General features: G+C 42.9%; 1 protein-coding gene across 4 annotated transcripts in view; it reads right to left on the minus strand.

The window, feature by feature from the left end:
• CPED1 (cadherin like and PC-esterase domain containing 1) overlaps positions 1–25588 on the minus strand; it is a 116164-nt gene that overhangs the window by 1775 nt on the left and 88801 nt on the right. For all 4 annotated transcript variants that reach the window (XM_035127144.3, XM_035127142.3, XM_088652073.1 and 1 more), the window contains 6 exons: positions 14611–14728; positions 12669–12805; positions 8711–8931; positions 6970–7071; positions 5832–5919; positions 3682–3828 (listed from right to left, as the gene is read on the minus strand). In XM_035127144.3, the coding sequence (XP_034983035.3) occupies positions 3682–3828; positions 5832–5919; positions 6970–7071; positions 8711–8931; positions 12669–12805; positions 14611–14728 (813 nt within the window). The remainder of the gene's footprint in view (positions 1–3681; positions 3829–5831; positions 5920–6969; positions 7072–8710; positions 8932–12668; positions 12806–14610; positions 14729–25588) is intronic.

Raw genomic sequence — 25588 nt, forward strand, 5'->3', positions numbered from 1 at the left:
AACTTTCATACGGGTAATTCAGGGTAACAGAATTTAAGCTATGGATGAATTGCAGAGGGATAGCAAGATTCTATTTCTGCTTTATTTCAGTGTATCTGAAGAAGTGTATCTGAAGAAGTGTATCTATTTCAGTGTATCTGAAGAAGTGTGCATGCACACGAAAGCTCATACCAAAATAAAAACTTAGTTGGTCTTTAAGGTGCTACTGAAGGATTTTTTTTTTTTTACTTCGACCCAGACTAACACGGCTACCTACCTGTAACCTGCTTTATTTTGGATTAGCCTAATAGGCTGATTAACTTCCTCCTGGAGCCTGATTGGTCTTCTCCTCCAAGCCAATCAGTTGTTGCATTCTAGGATCCTACCTGCCTATTGTTCTAGGATCCAAGCTTAGTACATAACAGATTGCTTTTAAAGTCCTGTCCTTAAGCTATGCTGGCCAGATGAAGAAAGGATTGCTAAATTCCCTACTCCGATGTACCTCCAAATTACCGTACTTTTCCATGTATAAGACGTCCCCATGTATAAGATGCCCCCTATTTTTGGGGACTCAAATTCAATAAAATGGGGGGGATGGCTCAGAGTTGCTGAGCTTTTTGGGGTGAGGATTGCACAGGATTGTTGAGCTTTTTTTAGGGGGAATTGATCACCCGCACATGCCGCAAAATCCGTCTCTCATCTGTCCCCTCACCAGCAGAAGCTTCCAATCACCCACCCAATTGCCACAGCGCCAGCCAATCAACACCAGCCCTTGATGGAGCAACCAATAACACGCCCAATAGCCGCTGACAGCCGTGGCAACACCCAATCAAACGTCCACCCTATGTATCCATGTATAATATGACCCAAACTTTTTAGCATAATTTTTAAAGAAAAAAACCTAGTCTTATACACGGAAAAGTGTGGCACTCTGTTTTTACTTAAAGTCAATAGTAAGTGCAACTTTGTCATAACTATAGCAGGTATGCTGAGGAGTGACCAGAAGTGTGCAGAACTTAGTTCAGGCGCTATTCACTTCCAGGACTAAATGTCACTTCCTCAAATGCACCGGGTATTGGGGGCACTAGGGGCTCCAGGCCCCTCAATATTTTGAATCAGGGGCCCAGCCTTGGTTTATACCCCCTCCCTTTTTCTTATATATCTCTTTTTACTCTTTTTTTGCTGGTGTTCATAAATCAATCCCTGCTTGTATGTTTAACATTATTCCGCTCTTTTAAAAATATTTTCCTCATATTTCCCACTCACCACTTATTATTTCCTTATCCATATTTCTTATTTCCTCCTTGCCATTGAAACAAGGGAGTAGTCCTTTGAACTATACGTAGGGGAATGGTCAGGTTATTTCCGAAGCCCTTTTCTGCAACTGCATACCGAACTCTTTGTTTAGCGGTTAAGTGGAAATTGAGATGCTACAAAACGGTTCGCGGTAATTTTGAAGCACGGAACGTCACCGCCCGTGTTGTCAAGTGGCACTGCTGAGCTTCAGGGCTCAGAGACCTGCCGCCGCTATCGCTTTTCACTTCTGAGAAACTTGAGCATTTTGACGTGACTGCAGATTGACCTGCCTCCCTCCTCTCATTCTTCAACTGTTTCATTTTGAAATGCTCCATGACTGATAATCTCCGAGTGCACCGTCCTGCTTTTTCACAGTAGGGAATCATTCTGGTTGAAGTCAAACACCTGAAACCAAACCAGCTGATGCAGCTGCTTTCATTTCAGGGCATCAGCTCCAGACAAAACAATATGTTGATGTGCTTTGAAGTGCTATCCCATTGAGGCTCCTCTAAGAAGCAGAGTGTTTCCATGATATGTTAACTCTGAGGTTTGTATCCAATGGAGACTCTTGCCTCAGCAAAAAAGGGCTTCCACTAGCACAAATCAGGGTCCAATCTACATACTTCCAGAATTTAGGGTTGCCAGACTCAATAGTGGACAGGACTTCTGTGCCTTTAATTGCCCTGCTCTCTTTTGAGCCTGGAAACCTTAAAGAGAAACCAGCATGTGGCATCTGACCCAGTATAACAAGCACACCCTTTGCTTGGAAATTAAACAAAGGGTCTGCTGGTTTCTCTTTAAGGTTTCCAGACTCAAAAGAGAGCAGGGCAATTAAAGGCACAGAAGTCCTGTCCACTATTGAGTTTGGCAACCCTACAAGAATTTCCCAGACATAGCCCTCATAAACAGTGTCCAGGCGGAAATCGCTGAAAGGTCCAGTAAAATCCAGATGTACGGCAGCCCATGTCGGAAGTGTAGATTTTGGCGAATTTCAACACTTTGCGTGAAAAAGCTGAAACTTTTGTGTCTGGATTTTCACTTTTTGAAATATGGCAAGCCTGTGCTTTATCCCATACTGTTCCACAGGGCCCCCAAACTCTCAAGAGCAGCTTTTGGGGATGGCAACATGGGGCTTTAGAGGATAGAGGTGATCAGCTGGCAGTGGGTATTCTAACTTGCGCAAATGGAAAGGCATTCCTCAAAAATATCAGGGGATCAGCCTTAAATGTTGAAGGTACTTTCCATGTCTTTTAGATGGGCTAAATGGCAGTTTAAGAGATGGCCAACTTCTGTCTTCTTGAGGGAATGTTCTATTCTCCAGACACGGTTTGAAGGCCAAGAGCACAGTTTGCCACAATAAACTAACCCCCACCCCCGAGAGGTCAGGTTCCATGACCAATTTGGTGCCATCTAGCACAATTAAGGTCTTCATTATGAAGCACGTTATACTGCACACAAGTATGAACCAAATCCAATACGGAGATGTAACCCTGAAGTGTGTCATATCTGCCCTTGAAAGCATTATTTTTTTTCTCCCTGATTAAAACAGTTGGAACGGCATTTTACCTGGCTTAATATTTAGCAGGACCATAAAAGACCAGATAAAATTACAAGGGGGAACTGCCCACCGGCTATTTCTGATTGCAAGCAAAGGGCTGTAAAGTACGCAGAGAGATTGCTTAATGCACTTTAAATGGTATCTTTGGGGAAATCACAAATCTCCTTGCGATTAGCACCTGCCGAGGGAAAGAAGTGTAAATGCATGCGGATAGAGAGATCTGCTGTAGAAATCTGCAGATCGAGATACAGATCGGCCCGGTGCTGACAGAATCTCTCAATGCGCCTTCTCAGTTCAATGAGCACAAGAAGCACAAACCCTCCATCCCTGGTCCCTCATTCTGCATTTCTATGCATGCCTACTCCTATGAAAGTCAACAGGGCTTACTAGTAAGTGCATTCAGGGATGCAGCATAATGCCCGAAGCCCTAGTGTGGGTTGCCTCGGTGCGCTTGCATTGCAAATCTTTGCACCAAAGCATGACAAAATATAGCCCTTTAATTGTTCACCGAAAGACCTGGCTCAAGGCCCCTTGGCACCACCGTCCCAGCAGGGGACAGGGGGGAACCATGTGGCTCTTGAACGGGTGCTGGAAAACATCTGCCCCAGTTGGGGTGCAGCATGCTCCCAGCTTGCTAGTGGGATCCACAAAAGCAGCTTAGAGTTAGTTCGGACAGCTGTTGGAATGTCCGAAGGCCACGGCAAACTAGAGATGCTCTATTCTCCATGATGTTGTGGTCGTGTTTAGCACACACACACACACACACACCCCACTTGTTATTGCTCCCCAATCTTGTTTTGGCATGGGTGCCCTTGGCTCGCGCTGAGGATTAAACGACAAGCGATTACCTCATGAAAATGGCACCCGCACTTCCCTTGCAAAAACTCCTTGTATCGCCCCATGGTAATAATAAAAGTATCGACCACTTCGTAGCCATATTGCTTTGCAGTGTTCAAAATAGCTTGATTTTCCTTCCACAGATCTCGCACTTCGGCCTGCAAGTGAAATCAAGTCATCTCATATTACCTCATTTATCCAGATTTTGGTTAAATTAAGACATGTTATCACTGTGATAGTAAGCATATGGATATTATGTACAGGTGTTGGGCCGGAGAAAAGATAACCTTAATTCTTGAGTTCTTTGATCAATGTTTCCCCCAGCAAATAGTTAAGCTCAAACATGTATTTCTTCAAAAGAGAGGGAGGAACAGAGGGGGAAATATTGTGTCCCTTAAATGTCACACCTTTTAAAATAACTGAACCCCAAACCTGAACCAGATGTGCACAAATGAGAAGGTGCAAAAAGTGCTGTGCTCCTGTGTGGTAGTTTCGGATTAGAAACAGAATTCTACCCCACTACATTGCATGTCGGCCCCATTTAAACAATTTTCCAAACATATAAATTTATTATTACTTTATTGTGTTATTTATTTGATTGATTTTTATTTTTATTATTTTATTTATTTGATTGTTTGATTGATTTCTTCATCTGATGATCACAGGGTGATTTACAACATAAAAACACAAAAATACATACCATAGTAACAAAAACCACCCCTGACAGTTTAAAAGGCCACAGTCTGTTTAATGAGCCAAAGGCCTGGGAGAATAGATTTAATAAATTTGGTATGTAAAGCTGTTCTACAGTAACAAATGCATGGATGGTACATAGCCTGAAATTCATAGATGATAATAATTGTATGGTACTGTATAAACATGTTTTTATTTTGGTGGTTGACAGAATGGATGAAGGGGCTTAAACTGTGGATACGAACTTTCCCTAGCACCTGCTTTCAATGCCAAGGCTCAACACTGGATCACTTGATGTAAGAAAAGATGAATAGGCCTCTAGGCAGGTGCAAAGTACATTTGTTTAATCAGTGAGTAATCACAGAGAGGTTGCTCACCAGGATTTAAGGGCAAGGGCTTCCAAACCAGGCCAAACACTAACCCCTTCTGGCCAAGTATTTGGATTTAAGGCCAATTTAGGGAGCCTCGTTAAAATTAAGGTACAGTGGTACCTTGGTAGTCGAACTTAATCCGTTCTGGGAGTCCTTTCAACTCCTGAAACAATTCAAAAACCAAGGCGCGGCTTCCAATTGGCTGCAGGAGCTTCCTGTACTCAAGCGGAAGCCGCGGAAGCCACGTTGGACGTTCAGCTTCCGAAAAACGTTCACAAACTGGAACACTTACTTCCGGGTTTGTGGTGTTCAGGTGCCGATTTGCTTGAGAGCCAAGCCGTCCGGCAACCAAGGTACCACTGTATTAGTAACCTTTATACCAAAATATGCAGCACCATCTAGCTCAGTAAGTCGAGCAGGAAACTCTTAATCTCAGGGTTGTGGGTTAAGCCCCACATTGGGCAAAAAGATTCCTACATTGCATACAATTTTTTTAAAAAAATCCTTCCAGTAGCACCTTAGAGACCAACTAAGTTTGTCATACGTATGAGGTTTCGTGTGCTCTTACCTATGACAAACTTAGTTGGTCTCTAAGGTGCTACTGGAAGGATTTATTTTTATTTTGTTTTGACTATGTCAGACCAACATGGCTACCTACCTGTAACTAATACAAAATGAAAATTTCTTAACTGAGATTTTAAAATGGTCCCAGTGTGGGGGGAATTGAGGAAGTCAACAATGTTAAGTAAAAAATATAAGAACTGTTGTGTTTTTCTTTTTTCATGTTTTATTTTTGTTTTGTTTTTTGTGACTTTATTTTTGTGAATATTGGAAAATGAATAAAAATTATTTGAAAAAAAGATTCCTACGTTGCAGGGGGTTGGACTAGATGACCCTTGTGGTCCCTTGCAACTCTACAGTTCTACGATTCTACATGTTTAGGATGAGGCACATCACATAATCTTGCAAAATACAATATTGTATGGGCATAGCAGCTGTGTTCAACAGGAACATGCCCCACCATACTTCTGAGGAGCAAGGTGTCAAACAAAATAAAATTGCAAAACCATCCTAATGGAGAAAAAAATGTAACTTACAGGTGACAAGGAATGCACTCCATCCACTGGCAGGTGAAAGCCCATTCCCAGGGATTTTATCACTACCAGGATATTTGACAGATTCGCTCTGTGGATCAAGTGAAAAAAAACACACACATTTTATTTACAGATATATAAAACTGACGTACCATAAACACCTCTTACTTTTGTCTCCTTCTCGTATAATGTTCCATAAAATGCAGAATCAGATGAAATGATGTTGGGTTGTTTTTTTCTGGGAGCAGCCAGTTTGATAATGAGGAAATGAGCTATCAAAAGGCTATCAAAAGGCACAGGGTTCGCAAACCCTTGGGTATCACCATGATACATTTGGGATCAGGTTTTGTCAGTGAATTGTAGCTCATTTTGGTGAGTAGGGTTTTTTTAATTGGCATCTGTCTGGTATTTGTGTGACACCTTCCCAGCCACCAACGTGAGCTCAAAATGGTTCACAACAGTAACAAAACACTGGCAAATGAAAACACGCCCTAATACAAAAGAAATGCATGCCATTCTCAGGCTAAAAATGAAGCTTGCAGGAGGACAGAGATGGAGCCAGTGGCATAGCATGGGTTGCCAATACCCGGGGCCACATGAAGGGGGTACGTATGCACATTCCACTATTTAACATCATCCCCAAAAACCAGCAGATCGCAGCCATAGAGCTAATAAAAGAAGAGCTGTTCTGTTGTCTGGAGAGGTAGGGTTGGCATATGTCCTGATTTTCCCAGAATACTGCAGCCTGCAACAACTTTGGGCAAAAAAAAGCTTTAACAACTTTTCTCACCAGATTTTCACTGTTTGAAATATGGCAACCCTAGAAGAGGTCACTTCCCGGTTCACATGTAGAAACCCATTTTCAACTGAAGCACACAGTTGTATTGAGGCAGCATGGGGTGTTGAAATTTTGCACCCCTAACAATTTTGCGTCCAAGGCAACCGCCCCTGTGGCCACACACCCCATGCTATACCACTGCATAGAGCACTAGAAAGGGTATTGAAATCCTCTGGAAGAATGGGCTCTGTGAAGATGACTGCTGGAAAACCTCCTAGGCACGGAGAAGTCATCATGCGAATTGAAGTTATTTTACAGTTTGGTGCAAGGACAGCAATGAAAGACTGTAGCATGGACACTTACTGCTTCAGTACTTTTTGAATAATATGTAAGTGGTTGAAATTGAGCCATTGGACACCACCGACAACTAATATAGTCTGGTCTGTGTTCTCTAGTGGCTGTGATCTGAAATAAAGAAGAAAGCCAAAATTGCAAAATATACCCTGCCGCAGAATCAGAACAGATGGCAAGCATTCACTTCAACCAACCATACCGGCCATTTCTGGCCACAAACGGCTGATCTCATTTTAAGTTACATAAGCTTAAAGAAATTAGAGACATATCAAGTATTTATACTTTTTCTCATTTTCATTTTGCACAAATCTAGGTATATATTTGGCAAGGGCAGCATATATAAAAATATATTTTGCCAGGGAAGAGAATTTCAGCATTGTGCCAAGAATGTCAGCATTGCACTGGAATTCGAAGGAGGTTGCAGGGTGACCTCTTCACAATCTTCTCTTTTACTCAGTGTGCACAAATACCCATGGAATACTACTGACAAATAGGGGGCATGAAGAAGAAGAAGAAATCTGTGTCAGATGATGCATCACTAAGAGGCAGAGTGTGATGTACGGCTCAGCACCGCAGTACCTCAAGGACCGCCTATTTCCACATGAACCTGCCCGGACCCTGAGATCATCTTCTGAGGCCCTCCTTCATGTGCCTCCTCCTCGAGAGATCCGGAGGGTGGCAACATGAGAACAGGGCCTTTTCTGCAGTGGCTCCCCATCTGTGGAATGCTCTCCCTAGGGAAGTTTGCCAGGCACCTACATTATACACCTTTAGGCGCCAGGCAAAAACGTTTTAACCAGGCATTTGGCTGATTTGATTTACATTCTATGCCCTTTTAAAAAAATGGGGCTCTTTTCGGGGGGGGCGGTGTTATTGGGTTGTTGTTTTTATTCTGATTATATATGTTGTGATCTTTTCTGTGAACTGCCCTGAGACCCCCGGGTAAAGGGCGGAATATAAATTCAATAAATAATAATAATGTAGACCTAGAGGCAGTTACTGAAGCTCTGCATTATAGTAATCAGGGCTGCCGACCTGGCCCCCCCCCCCATTTAGTGGCTCCAGCATCATGTGATGTGTCCCGCCAGTTCCCCTAGTGTTGGCAGTGGGAGACGGGGCGCATGGAGGGTGATCTTCACCCTCCGAACATCCCACAGATGTATGCCAATGCTTGCCCGTGCTCGCCTGGCAACAGGGGATGGCAGCCCCCTCAAAATTGGGTGGGGGTGGGGCTCAGCTCCCTGCCCACAAATATTGAGGGGGCCAAAGCCCCTTCCGCCCCCTATAGTTGGCACCCCAAGTAGTAATTCCTTCTCCTCAATACAAGAATTGCATAAAACGTCTCCAAGAGACTCAGAACCTCTCACAAATTCCTTCCCTCTGGTGGCTAGAGCAGGAGTCAGCAAACTTTTTCAGCAGGGGGCCGGTCCACTGCCCCTCAGATCTTGTGGGGGGCCAGACTATATTTTGAAAAAAAATTAACGAACGAATTCCTATGCCCCACAAATCATCCAGAGATGCATTTTAAATAAAAGGACACATCCTACTCATGTAAAAACACGCTGATTCCCGGCCCGTTTGGCAGGCCGGATTGAGAAGGCGATTGGGCCGGATCCAGCCCCCGGGCCTTAGTTTGCCTTCCCATGGGCTAGAATGCTGGCATAGAGACACTGGGTGCAAGGAAATCAAGTGAATCGCTGTCCAAAATGGAACGATACCTTGGGAAACAGACGCTCCGCCTCTATCATACCTGAGTAGCAGCTGCTCGAGAGCCTCTTTGAAGGCTGGTCTTTGCTTTACGTCAATCCAAAACTGGGGGTAATAGGAGTAGCTGATAAAAGTGTCCCCGTTGTTCACGTTATGATAGAACTTCATGTCATGAGCCTTCTGCCATTCTTGGAGGGTCTCGTTCACTCTCTCTATTAAGTAATACATCATCCCTCTGTTGGTGGAATCGCCAATGAAAAGAACCTTTAAGGGCAAAAAGCATATTGCAGCATTTCACGTTCTCAAGTTTCCAGGCATCCGCGGAACGAAAGCAGCCTGAATCGAAGCGCTTTTGCTCAGGCGAGAGGCTATTTATTTGTTTTCTTATAGTCAATGAATTTCTACACCACCAGTTGTCATAAATAACCTCTGGGCCGTTTGCACGTAGAAAATCATTAAAACGATAAAATGCAATCACACCTTAAAACCAATGCTAACATCCGTATGAAGCCAACAACAGGAAACAGTACCCCGTTAGAAGTGGGCAACATGGACCAGCCACTTTCAATTACTTGGGGGGGGGGTACACCACATATAAATGACATCAACCTGCCTGCTGCAGGTATTTGTGTTCCACTTCTAATTCTGGCAAGGCTAACAAGTCGCTAGAAGCATTCATGTTATGTAGAAAGACAGGAAACGGACTTATACCAAGGTGTAGTCTACACACATATAAAAACCATTCTGAAAATGCTTTTTTTTTTTAAAAAAATGCATTTTTAAAAATACATTTAATTTTCCATAAGGCTCACCATCGCCATCTAGTGTTGTGTTGTATATTGCACTTAAAGCACACTTAAAACGTTTTATTTGCAGCTGTATAGCTGAGTTACCCAAGTCTACATAGTCTGGGATCGGCCTGCCAAGCCTTCAGGCAGGAGTTTTTCCCAGTCCTACCCAGAGATTGAACCTCTGATTTTCTGCAAGCACAGCAGATTCTCTGTTGCTGAGTCATCCCCCCCCCCCCCGCCCAACTGAGCTAGGACTCTTCACAAGTTTTGTGATCTGCAACTGTGCTTTGCCCTTAACACAAAGTACGGTAAGTGGGAAAGAATGGCAACTAATTACCATTCAATTTCAATTAAAGAATGTGCAATCATTATTGTCTTGGTCAAGATATTGCCCAGCATTATAGCGCTGGACAGCTATGTTGGAAAATGATCACAAGCTAAAATTTAAACTCTTTGATAATTGCCTAGTGTAGAAGGGAGTCTGTCCTTTTTGCTGCAAAGACCAAGCATGGAAATATCTCATTATGTCTATAAAATGGGATTAAATCATGGAATTAATTTGTTTAGACAGGTTTCATAAATCAGGCACAGTTAAGAGACTTACAGCAGAAATCTAACCACATCTACTCAGAAGTAGGTCTACTGAGTTCAAGCTTACCCCCCAGGTAAATGGGGTTTAGGTTCCACCTTTAACTCCAAAATGTTCATTTAGGAAAAAGTATACAAGTTCCCGTTTAAACAGGTGTATCATAAGACCGTTAGTAAATATTGTCTTTTTAATATTTCGTGTTCTTACTAATACATTGCTGAGGGCATTTTACTACAGCAGTAAAATGTGAATTGCTTTCTTACTATAATAAATAGTATGTATGCTTCATCACCTTTCACTTAGAATGTAATTGTGCAATTAGGTATACCTAGTTATCTGAACAACTACTTATTATTCATGGCCTGCTCCTCACTTCAACTTTTTCTGAAAAGTTGACGTGTACAATAATTAAAGTTTTACACTTCAGCACATCACTGAACTATTACAGTAAAAGTTAATTAACCATAAACTTATATGAGGTTTTGTGACACAGATGTAAAACTAATTAAACCATTTTTATTTGGTTTTCACATTCCACCACCCCCAACACTGTTAAGCTGATTTCATTTCCCAAACGGAACAACCTAACAAATGTAATATAGCCTTCACATAGTTTGCGTTAATAAGGGCTTCAAAGACAAATTGCTGCATATAATATGAAAGGAAGTGAGTAAAGAATTTCTCAACCCGGAATTCCCTTCAGTCTCCACATATGACTGATTAACTTTGCTAACACACCATTAATCTAAATAGACCTTCTTTTTTTTTTTAAAAAAAAATGCTTTGGGGAATTTATATATTTCCCCTGTTCATGTCTCTGCCAATCCGCGTCTTTCATTTCCCCACAGGTGATCTTGAGTTAGTACTGACAGAAATAATTCAAGCACAAGGTCACATGCATGGAAATGGGGGGGGGGGAGTGGTTCAGATGAAGGCAATAGCACCTATTAGAGAGAGACTGAAACTCCACTCCTGGATAGAATCTACGCAAATATAAAAAATGCTGTGAAAATGCTTTGAAAAATATGTTGAATTTGGCATAGCTCACTCTCACCATCTAGTGTCACATTTGTATATCACACTTTACAATGCATTTATAATGTGTTATTTGCAGCTGTATAGCTGAGTCCCTGGATACATTTAATGGCTCCCATTGGATCAAGCATTCATTGAACAGCATAAATTTGTGTGTTAATTTGTGTGTTATGTTCCAGCTTTCATGTGACGTAAAAGTCACTTCTAGAAATCTAGCGGAATAACATGCAAGTTTAGTGCTAATTTCCGTGTTATATTTGCTTCCAGAAAAAAATATATGTTTGCAGTCCTGGAATCCACTTGCAAGCCTGGAAGTTTGTATAGGGCTGAGCACCTATAGGGTGCTCTGTAAGTGGGATTCCTTTAGGAATCACTTTCCCCCTACTCTAGTGACCCCTTTCCTCAGCAAGTGATCCTGCAGGGGCCTGCGAGAGGCTCCACAACTAGCTCTCCTTAAGAAAAAGCTCCTTTTCCTACAGCTGGGTTTATCTTTATGTGTGCTTAATTGTAATAAATGTTCCTTAATTTGGATAACACATAGCAAAATCTGTACATTTTTTTTTACTTACTTGCATTGTACCTGAGCCACAGATCTCTGTCAAATGTTAGACAGTCAAGCCATGCCTATTAAGAATTGCATTTCCAAGCAACCATCTTAGAATGTTCACTACAAGAAAAGTCAGTCTAGTGAGGTCCACTTGAGACCTGCACAAGAATGTGAAAGAAGATTTGTTAAGATTATTAGGCAGAAGCAATGCCATGCATTAGATACCCAGCAAAAGAAACAGAGTGCATGCAAAGTGTGTCTATTCTGTGACCATACTACAGTGGTACCTTGGTTCTCAAGCACCTTGGTACTCAAACAACCTGGAACCCGAATACTGCAAACCCAGAAGTAAGTGTTTATGAACTTTTTTCAGAAGCCTTTTTGAGTGTTACACTTCTGATTTGAGTGCCACACTTCCGTTTTGAGTGTTACGCTGAGGTCTGTCAGTTTTTGCTATTTATTTTGCATTTTCGTTTTTGCAGCTTTTTTCCCCTGACTGTGTGGAACCCAGTTCAGCTATTGATTGCTTGATTGTGTGGCTGCAGTACATTGTTTATTGCTTTCATTTTATGGATCAATGGTTTCGTTAGATAGTAGAATTCATGTTAAATTGCTGTTTTAGGGGTTGTTTTTTAAAAGTCTGGGATGGATTAATCCATTTTGCCTTACTTTCTTTGGGAAAGCGTGCCCTTTTTTTTTGGAACGCTTTGGTTTTGGAACGAACTTCCGGAACGGATTAAGTTTGAGAACCAAAGTACCACTGTAGTTTTAGTCTTCGTCTGAAACATGTCAGATCTTAGTGTGTGACTGGGACCTATTTCATTCAATGCCTGAATACTGTCAAGTCAAGGCCAATTAGAAATGGAAGCGCGACGGTCACAGGGAGGTAATTCTGAAGTAATATCAAGGGTATTTTAATATATTAATAACAGCGTATATTCATGTGCAAACATTAGCCGAAGAATGTCAGGACAATGTATTCGGTGCTGAGATAAACGGAATCCCTTTTCAGCTTTCCTGTTCCAAATTTACAACCTACCTTTTTGTTTTTTACACATTGTTGGAGCTCTGGTTTGTTCACAATGGGATATTGACAGTTGTGTGGCTGCCATGTTATCTGCCTCCAATCACAGGTTCTGTTGTCGGAACAACTCAGGCAGGGCACAATCCATTGTCCTAAAAACAGAACATAACCACATTTTGCTTTTCATCTGGGCTTTTGTTAAACACACTTGTATTTGCTGTTACTAAGAGGAAGCGTCTGTGACTAGGACCAGATTTCTTCCAGACAAAGACCTCAATGTGACAACATTTAAGCTTGGCAGAATAACGCAAGAATCTTATTTCTGTATCTACTTTTCTCCCAAGGAGCTCAAGGCTGTGTAGATTATCCCCCAACCCATTTTCTCCTCACAACAGCCCTGAGGGTTAGGTTAGGCTCAAAGATGGTGACTGGCCCAGGAGTCACCCGGTGGGAATTTGAACCTACTTTATACCAGGCCAGATCATTTGTCCATTTAGACCAAGATTTCCCATCATCCCTGACCACTGGTCCTGCTATCTAGGGATGATGGGAGTTGTGGTCCAAAAACAGCTGGAGACCCAAGTTTGGGAAACAGGCCTAGGTTTTTCATATCACCCGCTACCTGATCCTTTCAACTAGAGATACCGAGAATTTGCCCATGCAAGGCTTGAGCTCAATCACGGATTTTCCATCCCTTCTCTAAACATTGCAAAGTTATAATTTTTTATAATTAATTTATACAACACTATATAGGTGTTGGACAAAGTTCCTGCTGTTAACCCTTGCCTCTCCTGGCTCCTTAGAAGATTAGGGTTTTGCCACTGTAGTATCCAAAGAAAAGCCTCTCTCGTGCTGTATAAAGCTTTGCCCACCTAAACTGCCTCCATGAAAGGAGAGAGTCTTCTCTCCTTTAATACTATTTTAAAAGTCTTTTTCACCAGCTCATTTCCATCAGTTGACTAGGGTGATGACTTTTTCATTTTTTCTCTCAAAAATTATTTCCTGTAGCACAAATGGCTGAACTTTTGCCTATTAATGACTAAAATGAGGTATATTCCATTGAAATATTTAAAAAGGTTACGCACAAACCGTTTTCATTTTTTTTGTATGCCGTTTTACCATTTCATAAAATTGTATTAACAATTCTATATATATTTCGTATCAAATTTGGACACAACGCCACATTCCACAATGGGGAGTGTTCTTAGCAACATAGGGTATACAAATGTCACACCTGCGCAAGGTAAAAGCCCCTTTTTGGGACCTGAAAACTCAGCCAGCAGACCCTGCTGGGCATGCTGGGAAAAGACCCTACAGGAGAGGTAGCAAAACATTGTCCTCTAGCAGCGTCTATACTGTTACTGCAGCTAAAAAAAAAAAAAAGCTTCCTTGTGTGTTTGATGACCCTATATAATGTTGCATATATGTGACTCTAAAGCTTGGGTTCAATTTTATATCTGCTTACAGTGACTACAAAAATGGTCAAAAAACTGATAAATAAAATTTTTTAAATCATTTTGTGTGCGATGTTTTTTTTATATCAAATCTCTTTGAAAGTAAGATTTTATCTAATCTTTAATGAAAGCTCATCAAATTATGATACAGGGAAATGGGTTTGTAAAAAAGTCGTCACCCTAATGTTGACTCAGGAGCTAAAACCCATTGTGGTCAAGGGAGCTTATTTCTTGATAATAATGGGTACAGTAAGGAGCAGTAAGGAACTGTGCACTATCCTTTTAGCAATATTAAAATATTGTTATATATCCAGCAGGCATTCATTTCTCAAGAAGCACACGGAGTTCTGACCTAACCTAGGTGTGTCATCAGCATTCAAAGTTCATGGCTTATTCTTGATCTTTTTTCACTTAACGTGGCTCCCTGAAGCAAAATAGCTTGCATTCTAGTGGGAACAGGAATGATCCTTTCTGAACCTGTATGAAATATATCAGGAACAAACCTTTTGTGTCTCCCGTTTCACATGTTTTCAACTGCGGCTCTGAAATGGCTGAGAGGTAGTCAGCAGAGAGAGCTTGCAAGCCACAGGGTTCTTCAGGATGAATGAGCGTGCCACAATCCTGTATTAAGATGTGCAGATACAATTTGTTAACACCCAGCCATTATTTTGTAATATCACATATAAAATACATTGGACAATACAATATTAAGAACTCTCAGTTAAGAGGAATGTTGCAAGGGAAGCTGCTCTTTCCTGATTCCTGCTGTCAGACTTAGCTGGCTCTGAAACATAACCAAAAAAATCAAACATAAATAATCCCAACTCTGCAACTATGTCTTCTTCTGGGGATGCACAAATCTCTCAGTCGTAGTTTCATTCAGCTTCTTGCTTTCGGAATCTTAAGATCAGTTCTCCACATTTCCACATCAGTTTGCAATTAAAAAAAGAAAAGTTATGAAAATTCGTCAGGTTATCGGCGTCAGTTTGTACTAAAATACACATGGTGGTTTGCAACTTTGCCTAATATACCAATTTTGCAAAGCAATTTCTCCCTAAAATAATACATTTTTTGTATGTCATTTTCATGGATATATGCATTTCTAGGGATTCTTTACCACAGTTTATGCACTTTTGTACATGTTGCTTGGCTAGATAACTATATTGAAAAATTCAGAGCAGTGTGCATTTGGAAGGATGACAGTGTTTTGTTTTTTAAATTTCTACGGTATACAGCTCTGCATCTGAGGGTCACAGAGCAGTTTACAAGATCAAGACACAAAAATACACGAGAAAACAAAAACAGTACCCCACCCGCCACCCCAGTTGAAAAGGCAAAAGGGATTTCTGGGAGAAGATTTATAATGAATTAAAGAGAGTGTTGAAAAACACATTTCCAAAGAAACCAGAATCCTTTCTACTGGGTATAGTGGGAGAGAGAGATCCCTAAGAAAAATGTAAATTTCTTTATGTATGCTACAACGGCGGCAAGAGTATTATTAGCTAAGAACCGGAAGACTCAGGAATTACCAACAGTGGATGACTGGCAAATGAAGATGCTGGAATATATGGAACTGGCTGAAATGACTGGGAGAATCCGCGACCGGGGAGAAGAAGCGATAGAAGAAGAATGGAAAGAATTTAAAATATATTTGAAAAAACATGGTAAAATTGTATATTAAGATTAGATTTAGAAGTATTTAGAAACTGTGGATTGAGGAAAAAGGAGAGACAGATAGAGGAATTGTATGAAATTATTAATAATTGAATTGGAAATTGCTAAAGATAAAGAAGTAATGAACCGCAGTTGGAGGGAACTCGAGGAAGTCACTCTTTACAATGATAAAAGAAAAAGATTGTGCATTTGGATTTTTCATGTTTTTCTTTGTACTGTTATGTTTTTGTGTTTATTATGTTTTGTTGTGTTGTTTGTTTTGGTTGTTTTTTATTGTAAAACAAATAAAAATATTATAAAAGAAAAAGAAAAGGCAAAGGCCTGGGAGAGGATTTTGCCTGATGCCTAAAGACATACAACGAAAAAGTGAGTAAAATAGTTGCCTTTAAAAATGGACCAAATTTAATTTCTCCCCCACCTCTAAATGATAGCACAACGGATGTGTTTTGCATGTAGAAGGTTCGATCCCATGCAGTTCCAAATAGGGTTGGGGAAAATTCTGACTGAAACCTTAGAGAGCTACTACAGGTGCAGCACAGACAATAGCGAGAAAGGCGAACCGGTCGCCTGTCTTGGAACAAGACAGCTTCATATGCAGAAGCAGCACAACCATGTACTTTCCATTGGTGAATCTCTCAGGTCTGTATGGAGCCTCTGAGCCCAGGATTTGCACAACATTGGAACAGTAACCACCAGCAGTACTATCAAAGGCTTCTACCAAGCCTTCACGGGCAAATTCCAGATTCCTGAACCAACTGCTATTGCCGTCGCCTGAGTGTCATAAGAAAACTGAACAGGGATTTTCTTGTTCATTTCTTGTGGATGTTGCAGGTATTTCAGCAACATCTTTGCTTTCATTGCGGGCGGATTAAATGCATCTTTGTCAAGATGCCTTCAATTCAGCTGGTGAAAATATGACCAAAAACATTATTTTTTATTTTTAATGTTTGAAATAACTCCTGATCTCTTGCAGGGGATGAATGCAGTATGCAAGGGAGGGCGAATGTCTTGTGATCAAAGGCGGCATTAATATTGCCTTGTAAAATGGAGCGGCCAAAGGTCAGCCACTCACATTTGCTTTAGCTCTGCATAAGATACTCCGAGGATTTTATTAAGAGTGTGTGGCTATGGAAGTTTCCTTACAGACACTTGCAGAACTGTAGAATTTCCAATGCTTTATTCAAAGATGAACGTTGACAAAACTTTGGAAGTTGTCAAAAATAAGGGACACTTCAAGAACGAGAGGCAGGCAAACAAATGATATTTCTTTTTGGGGGAGGGGCACCCTCATTTATAAAAGGCAATCAAGAAGGAACCTTTGAAATGTTTGGACTGATTTCAAAAGAAAGTGAGGTTGGCAGGTGCCCTTTAAATCATAGCGTGATAATGTTATTTAAACCATCGCAAGTCACAACAGAGAAGATTCAACAGGGAACAAAAAATGAGCACCTAGTTTAGTTGGAGTAGTACGGTTTATGTTGATTTAGTCATGCTGGCATTGATTCCAACACCTGAACTCTCTGGAGGTCTCCAGAAGGGGTTCTCAGGAACCCACAACTGACGTTATTAATTTATATTCAGGAGAGAGGTTGGTGCGAGACATCCTGAAAGGGAAATAAATTACACAACCTCTAGTGAATATGCCAATATGGTCCTAAATGGATGGTGGCAATTGATTTCAGCAGGTTGTTAGGTAACTTGGCATAATGTCAGCTGAAAAAGCGACACACTTGTATGTAAATCTAAGCAAACCATAAATATATCAAGAATATGTGTTTCAAAATATTAGCAACAAGGTAGATTCAAGCTCGGGTCCATGTTCCTGAGATCACATGATTACAGCTATACTTCTCACATATTCTAATTTCTTTAAAACACTTGAAGAATTACGTCCTTAGAGCATCAGCATCCTATGATCTCATCCAAGGCATTTTCTGGATTCATCAAGCTTGAGTCCAGCAATAAATCACTGAAATGGTAAAATAGGAGTAATAGAAAAATGGGGATAGATTTGCACAGTTCTGCTGCCCTCATAAATAAACGCCTGTGTGCTGCCGTTGACTTCCTATTCATTCATTTAACTTGAGTAGCATTTATATTTCAAGAAATCTCAAATCTAAAAAAATCATATGAACATTGCAAAAAAAAGCATCCTCACGTGTCGTGATGAAAACCAGGAATTCAAAAACCATGCATTCCTTCCTAGTGGTAAGTGGCATCATTCTTTTCATGAGGTACTGATTGATCACTAAAAACCCTGGAAAAGGACTGAAAACTGAGAAAGGAGACTGGATTTGGTATGGACTTCCCATTCTCATTCACTAGATCAGACCAAATTGTCTGGTATGGGCATGCCGTTAGGCATTGAGTTTCGGCAAATTGCGTTCTAAGTACTTCCCCCTTAATTAAACTATAGGTCCTATGCTTTGCCAAAGGGAAGGCACAGTAAGATTCCCAGGGAACAACAGGAAATAGGAGGGCTGGTTATATTAAAGGAGACATATGCCCTCTAAATCAAAACAAGTACAAACAGGACTCACCCAGAAACATAAGATTGTTTTGAAGAGCTTTGCTAGTGATAAAACAGAACCACAATTGCCATGATGTGCCTGGCATTTCTTAGCTCTGAGCAAACAAGTTTTCTAGGTTTCTGAATTGCTAGGAAACCTGCAGGTCCTCTTGGCCCAGGGAGAATCGTCCAACAGAAAGATGGGCTTCCATATCACAGGTAGTATAATATATCCTATCATATAATATCTATCATATAATATTCAGCTCCAAGAAAAAGTATCTCAAACAGGCCACAGAGAACATCACTCATGCCATAACAGAATGAAGTATGCAGTCAGATTGGTATGACAGTTATATCTAAAGAAGAGGAGCGGTATTCTTGCTTGCACTGTTCAGTTGTGACTACACAGCTCTACCTCACTTAATCAGGACAAAATGAAATTACCGATTCCTTCCCTGAAACATCTGCAACTCGTTGCATTTTTTTTAAAAAAGGGAAAGTTCCTCGTGAATTCATTTCAGCGCTCTCTTTAGCCAGCCGATGTCCATTTTCATACGCAACCAAAGTGTACGATGAAAAGTGATTAAAAAACGCACTCGCAAAAGTAGGCTAATAACATTAGTCGGAATGAGCTCATAAAAAGTCAAATAGGATTCTCACTGCAGAGAAATAAATTATGAGCAGATGGGTTAACCCCACTCTATCAAAAACGATTCGTGCAGCAGAGCAAATGAGAAGCAAATGCCGCCATAATTGCCACAGTGGTTTCTACTGCAAACCACCTGCCTCGGGGTTTTATCCAAATGATCGATGTATGTGTGCTCCACCCCCCAACCACATTCTGGGTTCTCTGTAACAGCCTCACAAAGTCCCATCTAAAAGCAACAGCGCAATATCTAGCTCAACACATTGAACTCTTTGCCCACTTTTTTGGAGGGGAATGACCGCTCCCCACATTAAAAGAGAGGCACCCTTTGCATGGTCACACACAGCCCCCTAGACCCTATGCAGCTCCCATCAGCACAGGCTTGGCTTCATCTTCCCCGGGTGGGATACCTGGAGGTCTCCGCCTACCTCAGCCAGTTGCCCAATCCCACCTGGGGAGGCGTTGCCAAGGTGATTAGGCCAGGTTGGGGGGGGGACCACCCTGCCCACACAATAGGGGGAGGATATTACCTGGGAATCGTCAGTTGGCTCCAGAGCTTCTCCCACCCTACCCACCCTCAGTTAAGCCTTGTTTTGCAGGTTAACCTCTTCTCCACAGAAACGCAGGCACTGCTACGTCAAAGGTCGCTGTTGAAGGGCTGGAAAGGAATTTTCCTGCATTGGCAGGTTTTGCCTTTCCCGTAGGAAAAACATCACAACTTTGGCGGTTTCAGGCCTTGGGCAGAATCTTTTAGTCTATCTTCCCTAAATAGGGGTGGGCATGTAGCGGTGACCCATGCCCCCCCCTCATCTTTGTGGCGGCGATCACAGGGTTCCCCGTTAAAGGGGTTGTTTTGAGGGCATTGCTAGCCTAGAGGTTGTCATTGCTCTCCTGTGCGATGGCGGCGTAATGGGGGGCGGGCTCTCTCTGCTTGAACATATGTTCTCCAGAGCCAGCCCATCCCCCACTCACTCTGGATAACCCTGATGTCCCCCAGATCCCCGGCTGGGGACTGGGAAGGATGAACACCCATTGCCTGAGCCAAGGTCTCCCTGCATCTGAAATTTAATAAGCTGTGGCCAATTTCAATCCCATAGCACGCTGTCTTGAGTCATTATTCCACTCGGGGGTCGCCTGGGGTTGGGGGGACTCCACCTGTCCATGCAATGGGGTGCTCAGAATAGATATGTGCTTCCATGCTGAAAAAGACGAGAAAACGGCTGAAGATTTGGTGCAAAAGTTCATGAATTAAAAGACATTCCACCCTGAGTGAATGAGGTAGTGGATAGCCTTACTCAGTGCTATTTTTCTAGAAAAAGAGGTACTGCAGCTCCCCATAAACGCCTCCCTTGTTCTCTTATAATGGCAATGACGCCCACCTGAGAGGTGCCAGAACTGAGTTCCGGTGAGTTCCAACTGAAAAACAAAACAAAAAACTGGCCTTATTGGTGCTAGATCAGGGGTCAGCAACCTTTTTCAGCCGTGGGCCTGCCCACCGTCCCTCAGATCATGCAGTGGGCTGGACTATATTTTGAAGGCAAAAAATGAACAAATTCCTATGCCCCACAAATAACCCAGAGATGCATTTTAAATAAAAGCACACATTCTACTCATATAAAAACAAGCTGATTCCTGGACCATCCATGGGCCGGATTGAGAAGGCGATTGGGCCGCATCCGGCCCACGGGCCTGAGGTTGCCTACCCCTGTGCTAGATTCTGGATGGAATTAAAGGGCAACATATCCATGATGATTTGCCAGAGATGGGAAGTGGTGCTTTTGAGGTTTTCTGTGTCAAGTGTCATTTTAGGTACAGTTGTGAGCAGAATCTATTCTGAAAGTTGTTTGACTTCCAAAACATTCAGAAACCAAAGCGTGGCTTCTGATTGGCTGCAGGAAGCTTCTGCAGCCAATTAGAAGCCACGTCGGATGTTCAGCTTCCAAAAATAATTCACAAACCGGAACAGTCACTTCTGGGTTTGCAGCATTCGGGAGCCAAAACGTTCGAGAACATTCAAGAACAAGGTACAGCTGTACCACATACCTTGACTAGGCTAGCTGCAAACCAGACTACCGGTAATTCATATCAGGGTTTACTACAGCACAATGGCAAAGGATGAAATCTGCTGCCATGAGTTCCTGCACAACTAGTTCCCTGAAGATCTGGGCTACTCCTCTGGGTGTGTAAGCATCTGGAAGATTCCCTTTGAAGTAAATATGTTCTGATAAAAGTCGGAGAGGAAGTTAATGGGGCATCAGGCACACGAACAGGATTAGGGGCTGCTCTCCCACACAACGCCACAGACCCAATTAGTTCCTGCCCTTCATGCAAAAGTGGGGGCTTACATGTGTGTTGAGGGATAACGCTAATGCAAAGCATACTCTATTCGCAGGCGTATCTCTTTGTTCGTGTTTACCGTCTACTCTCTAATATGCTTCCAACAGATCCGAGCCGCAGGGCTTTGATGTTTTTAATTTTGTTAATATCACAAAGGCCTCATATGAAAGCAGCGTCTCATAGTGGGTGTGATATATATATATATATACACCCATGAAGCCATATGCTTCATCTCCCCATTTGGGGAATTAAGGAATCACATGGGTGATTGGTGAGAAGAAAACGCGCCGGCTGGACTGCGGAAAAAGCAGCCTTCCTCCCGCCGATAGATTTCCAGAAGAAATTAACCAGGAGGTTTCTCTGTCTGCCTCTTTCTTGAGCAAGGGAATGTATAAAGGGGTCCGCCCTAGACCTTGACATAGCACAGCCCCTTGGTTAGGTAAAGGTAAAGGTAAAGGACGCCTGACAGTTAAGTCCAGTCACAGACGACTTTGGGGTTGCGGTGCTCTTCTCACTCTATAGGCTGAGGGAGCTGGCATTTGTCTGCAGACAGCTTCTGGGTGATGTGGCCAGCATGACTAAGCCGCTTCTGGCGAACCAGAGCAGCATACGAAACACTATTTACCTTCCCGCTGGAGCGGTACCTATTTATCTACTTGCACTTTGACGTGTTTTTGAACTGCTAGGTTGGCAGGAGCAGGGACCGAGCAATGGGAGCTCACCCCAGAGCAGCAGGACCCATCACCAGAGGGAGCCCTGCCTCCATGAGCATGGTGGGTGCTGAGGCATGGGGAGCAGTGAGAGGGGTAGGAGGCTGAGACCTACAGCCCAGCTCCCTATTGCCAGGTGGAGCTTGCTAGCTCTTGGAAGACATGTGTGATTCCTCAGATGGAGAAGGCTCGGAACAAGTGAGGGTCACCTGCTGTCAGGGACTGGACTGAGGAGGAATGGTGGAGACCTCCCTCCCTCCTCCTGCACTTCCAAGAGAAGAGGGAGGCAGTATAGATTTAGAACAGTGGTTTGCAGAAGGTCATAGTTCAGAGGCTGCAGAGGGGAGATGATGGGAAATATTGGGAGAGGAGCAGGAGGAAGAAGAAGAGGCACCAGAGGAGAGACAGCTGACAGACTCAGTGTCTTTGGAGAGCAGGCCAGACACCCCCCTCTCCCAGGTCCAGGTGGGCACTGAGAGTAGGAGAACAGAAAGCTCACAGGCAGAAAGCACAGATCAGCCAATGTAGGGATGACATATAATAGGAGAGACGGAGAGGGTGGGACTTTACTTGGAGGAACGCCATTATCCAAGAGGCGGCATCATGTGTCTCTTTCCCTGAATATTGAATAAATTATCTCAGTAAGAACTTCTTGTTTTCCCATTTATGGCTGCCAGCCGTGAGGGAGGGGGATTGGATTCCCTGAAGCCTGACACCTGCCTCATCAAGCCCAGATGCTGCAACCAGTGGGCAAAATATCAGGGGCGCCGACTTGGGCCCCAGGTATGTGCGCTATGATGTCACATCATGACATCACACGCCCTGCAGCCTTGGAACCTGACTTCTATCTCCGAGGTCTTGCGAGACCTCGGACATGACTTCCAGTGCTTTGCAAGGCACTGAAAGTTGTGTTGGGAGCCCTGCAGTGTGGGTGTTGAGCACGCACAACAAAACTCAGGGCCCCAGGGTCCCCTATAGTTGGCTCCCCTGCAAAGTATAAAAGGGAAGCAGAGTAGAGGTGCTGTCTCTGCTCCACTGCCCATGTTGAAGGACCTCGGCTTAGAAGAAGAGTTTGGACTTGATATCCCGCCTTTCACTCCCCTTTCCCTTCCTCTCCCACAACAAACACTCTATGAGGTGAGTGAGGCTGAGAGACTTCAGAGAAGTGGGACTAGCCCAAGGCATAGCTGCCAAGTACCCCGTTTTTCCCGGGAAACCCCCATATTTTCTTACCGTTTCCCGCTGGTCTCCCCAATGGATTTATATCCTGTAAATCCCCTGGAAAGCAGCTCCTGCTGGCGGCCATGTTTCTGGTGCCGCTCTGCCCATTTCCAAAATGGCCGCAGTGCCAGAAGTCGCTTATACACATGTCCTGAAGTTCGTAGAAGCAACTTCTGGTGTCACTCTGCCCATTTCCAAAATGGCCGTGGGGCCAGAAATTGCTTCTATGCATGCCCGGAAGTCGCGTAGAAACAACTTCCGGTGCCGCGCTGCTGCTGGTCCCGGATTTTTCAATCCGGAACTTGGCAGCTATGGGCCAAGGTCACCCAGCAGCAGCATGTGGAGGAGCGGGGAAGCGAAGCCGGTTCACCAGATTATGAGTCCACCACTCTTAATCACTACACCATGCTGGTGTAGAGATGCTCCAAGATCTCTGCAGGACATTTGGACATATGGATTGACCCTGGACTAGGGGCTTGACATACTCACTTGCTTCCAGGTAGGCCAGGGGTTCAGGATGAAAGAGAATGAAAACCCATGGTCAATTTCAAAATTAGACCGCACATTGAAGGCGATAAAAATGAAGGGTTGTTTATATTGATATCAATACTAACAATCAATGCCAACATTTTGGGATACAGAGCTATCAAGTGAAGAAACGTTTTTGCTTTGGAAAATCGATAAAAGAATGGCCACCTCTAGGTTAGATTCCCCTGGCTGGCTTATACGGATGCTGCTGATAAATATACTCTCATTTAATGCACACAGCTGGAGAACAGAAATAAGGAAGACAAATCGGTTCCCCTAAATCACCTACAAATCTGTCCTTTCTTTCCTTGAAACCCATAATAGTAACTAAATTGATTAAAGCGCTCTCGCTGCTTTAATCAAAGAAGAGAATTTAATGTTGGATGAGCTGTGTGTATGTGTATGTGTGTGTGTGTGAGTGTGTGTGTGACACACACACACACATATCTCACAACATTTCCCAAAAGATATTGATTAAGGGTTTGCCTTCTGGTGCACAGCAGATAGAACGCACAGTCTCCTTGCAGCTTGTGAGCACGACAGCATGAAGGAAGCTTTTTTACAGATTGGATTCTGACGCTGGTGCCAAAGGACAAGGTCCTGGTTAAAAACTGACTCTGTTCTCCGCAGCAGAAAGTTCACAGCACTCCATACCCTCGGTTTCTTTCGATTCGGGAAGAGTAATCAAGGAACCGGTAGCGAAAAGCGACTCAAGCCATTACAGTGGCAATGAATTAATCCGGAACACTGAATGAATCGCTAAGTTCAAGCACTTAAGTCTGCCGCACGAGGCCAGGATGAATGAGTTAACAGGGTAGCTTGGCAGGTGCATAAAACACAAGGCAAGGTTGCTGCTGAATTAAAACGGCGGAAAACACACGTTACCTAAATTAGGATTTACAGCTCTAAGAAAAAGAGAGAAGGAAATTTTGGGGTAAGGCAATAAGTGAACAGATGAAAGTCACAGGGTTCTGGATTCAAGTGGAACGTTCCGCTGTCTGCTGCTTCTCTGCTACGTCTCTCTATACCCGAAGGAGCGTCTCCACCCCCCATCGTTCTGCCCGGACGCTGAGGTCCAGCTCTGAGGGCCTTCTGGTAGTTCCCTCCCCGTGAGAAGTGAAGTGACAGGAAACCAGGTAGAGGGCCTTCTCAGTGGTGGCGCCTGCCCTGTGGAACGCCCTCCCATCAGATGTCAAGGAAATAAATGACTACCTGGCTTTTAGAAGACATCTGAAGGCATCCCTGTTTGGGGAAGTTTTTAATGTTTGATGTTTTATCGTGTTTTTAATATTCTGTTGGGAGCCGCCCAGAGTGGTTGGGGAGGCCCAGCCAGGTGGGCGGGGTATAAATAAAATCAGCAGCAGCAGCATCACCATCTCTATATGCTGGCACAGGGGAAGGGAACCTCAGGGGCCAAATGACTCTCTGTCTGGCCCTCAGATTTCTACTTAGGCGACATCCCTCATTGGCCAACTCTTTTTGCCTAGGTGGAATGTGTCTTTTTAATTTAAAATATATATTTTTTGTTAGCTTTCAAATTATTATGGAACCACAGAGACAAGTAAACAATAATTCAATAATATAGCCCACTAAAGGCAGGGCGTGCAAAACCTAAATATATATATTTCAAAATAACACCCAATCTAAAATCATGACAACCATATTTCTCTAGACTCCGCAGAGATACCTGTAAATCTGAAACTAAAAAATAAAATAAAAATGAAATCAAGTTCCATCATACTGAATAGAAATGATCAAGATCTCCCTGCCCTGTAGTGACCCATAACTTATGTGTTATTCCCTGCTCCCCCACAAGCCTACATCTCTCATTAGCCCTCCAAAGGTTTTTGCCT

Source organism: Zootoca vivipara, chromosome 9 (assembly GCF_965207765.1).
Source record: "Zootoca vivipara chromosome 9, rZooViv2.hap1.1, whole genome shotgun sequence".
In the NCBI taxonomy this organism is placed as follows: Eukaryota; Metazoa; Chordata; class Lepidosauria; order Squamata; family Lacertidae; genus Zootoca; species Zootoca vivipara.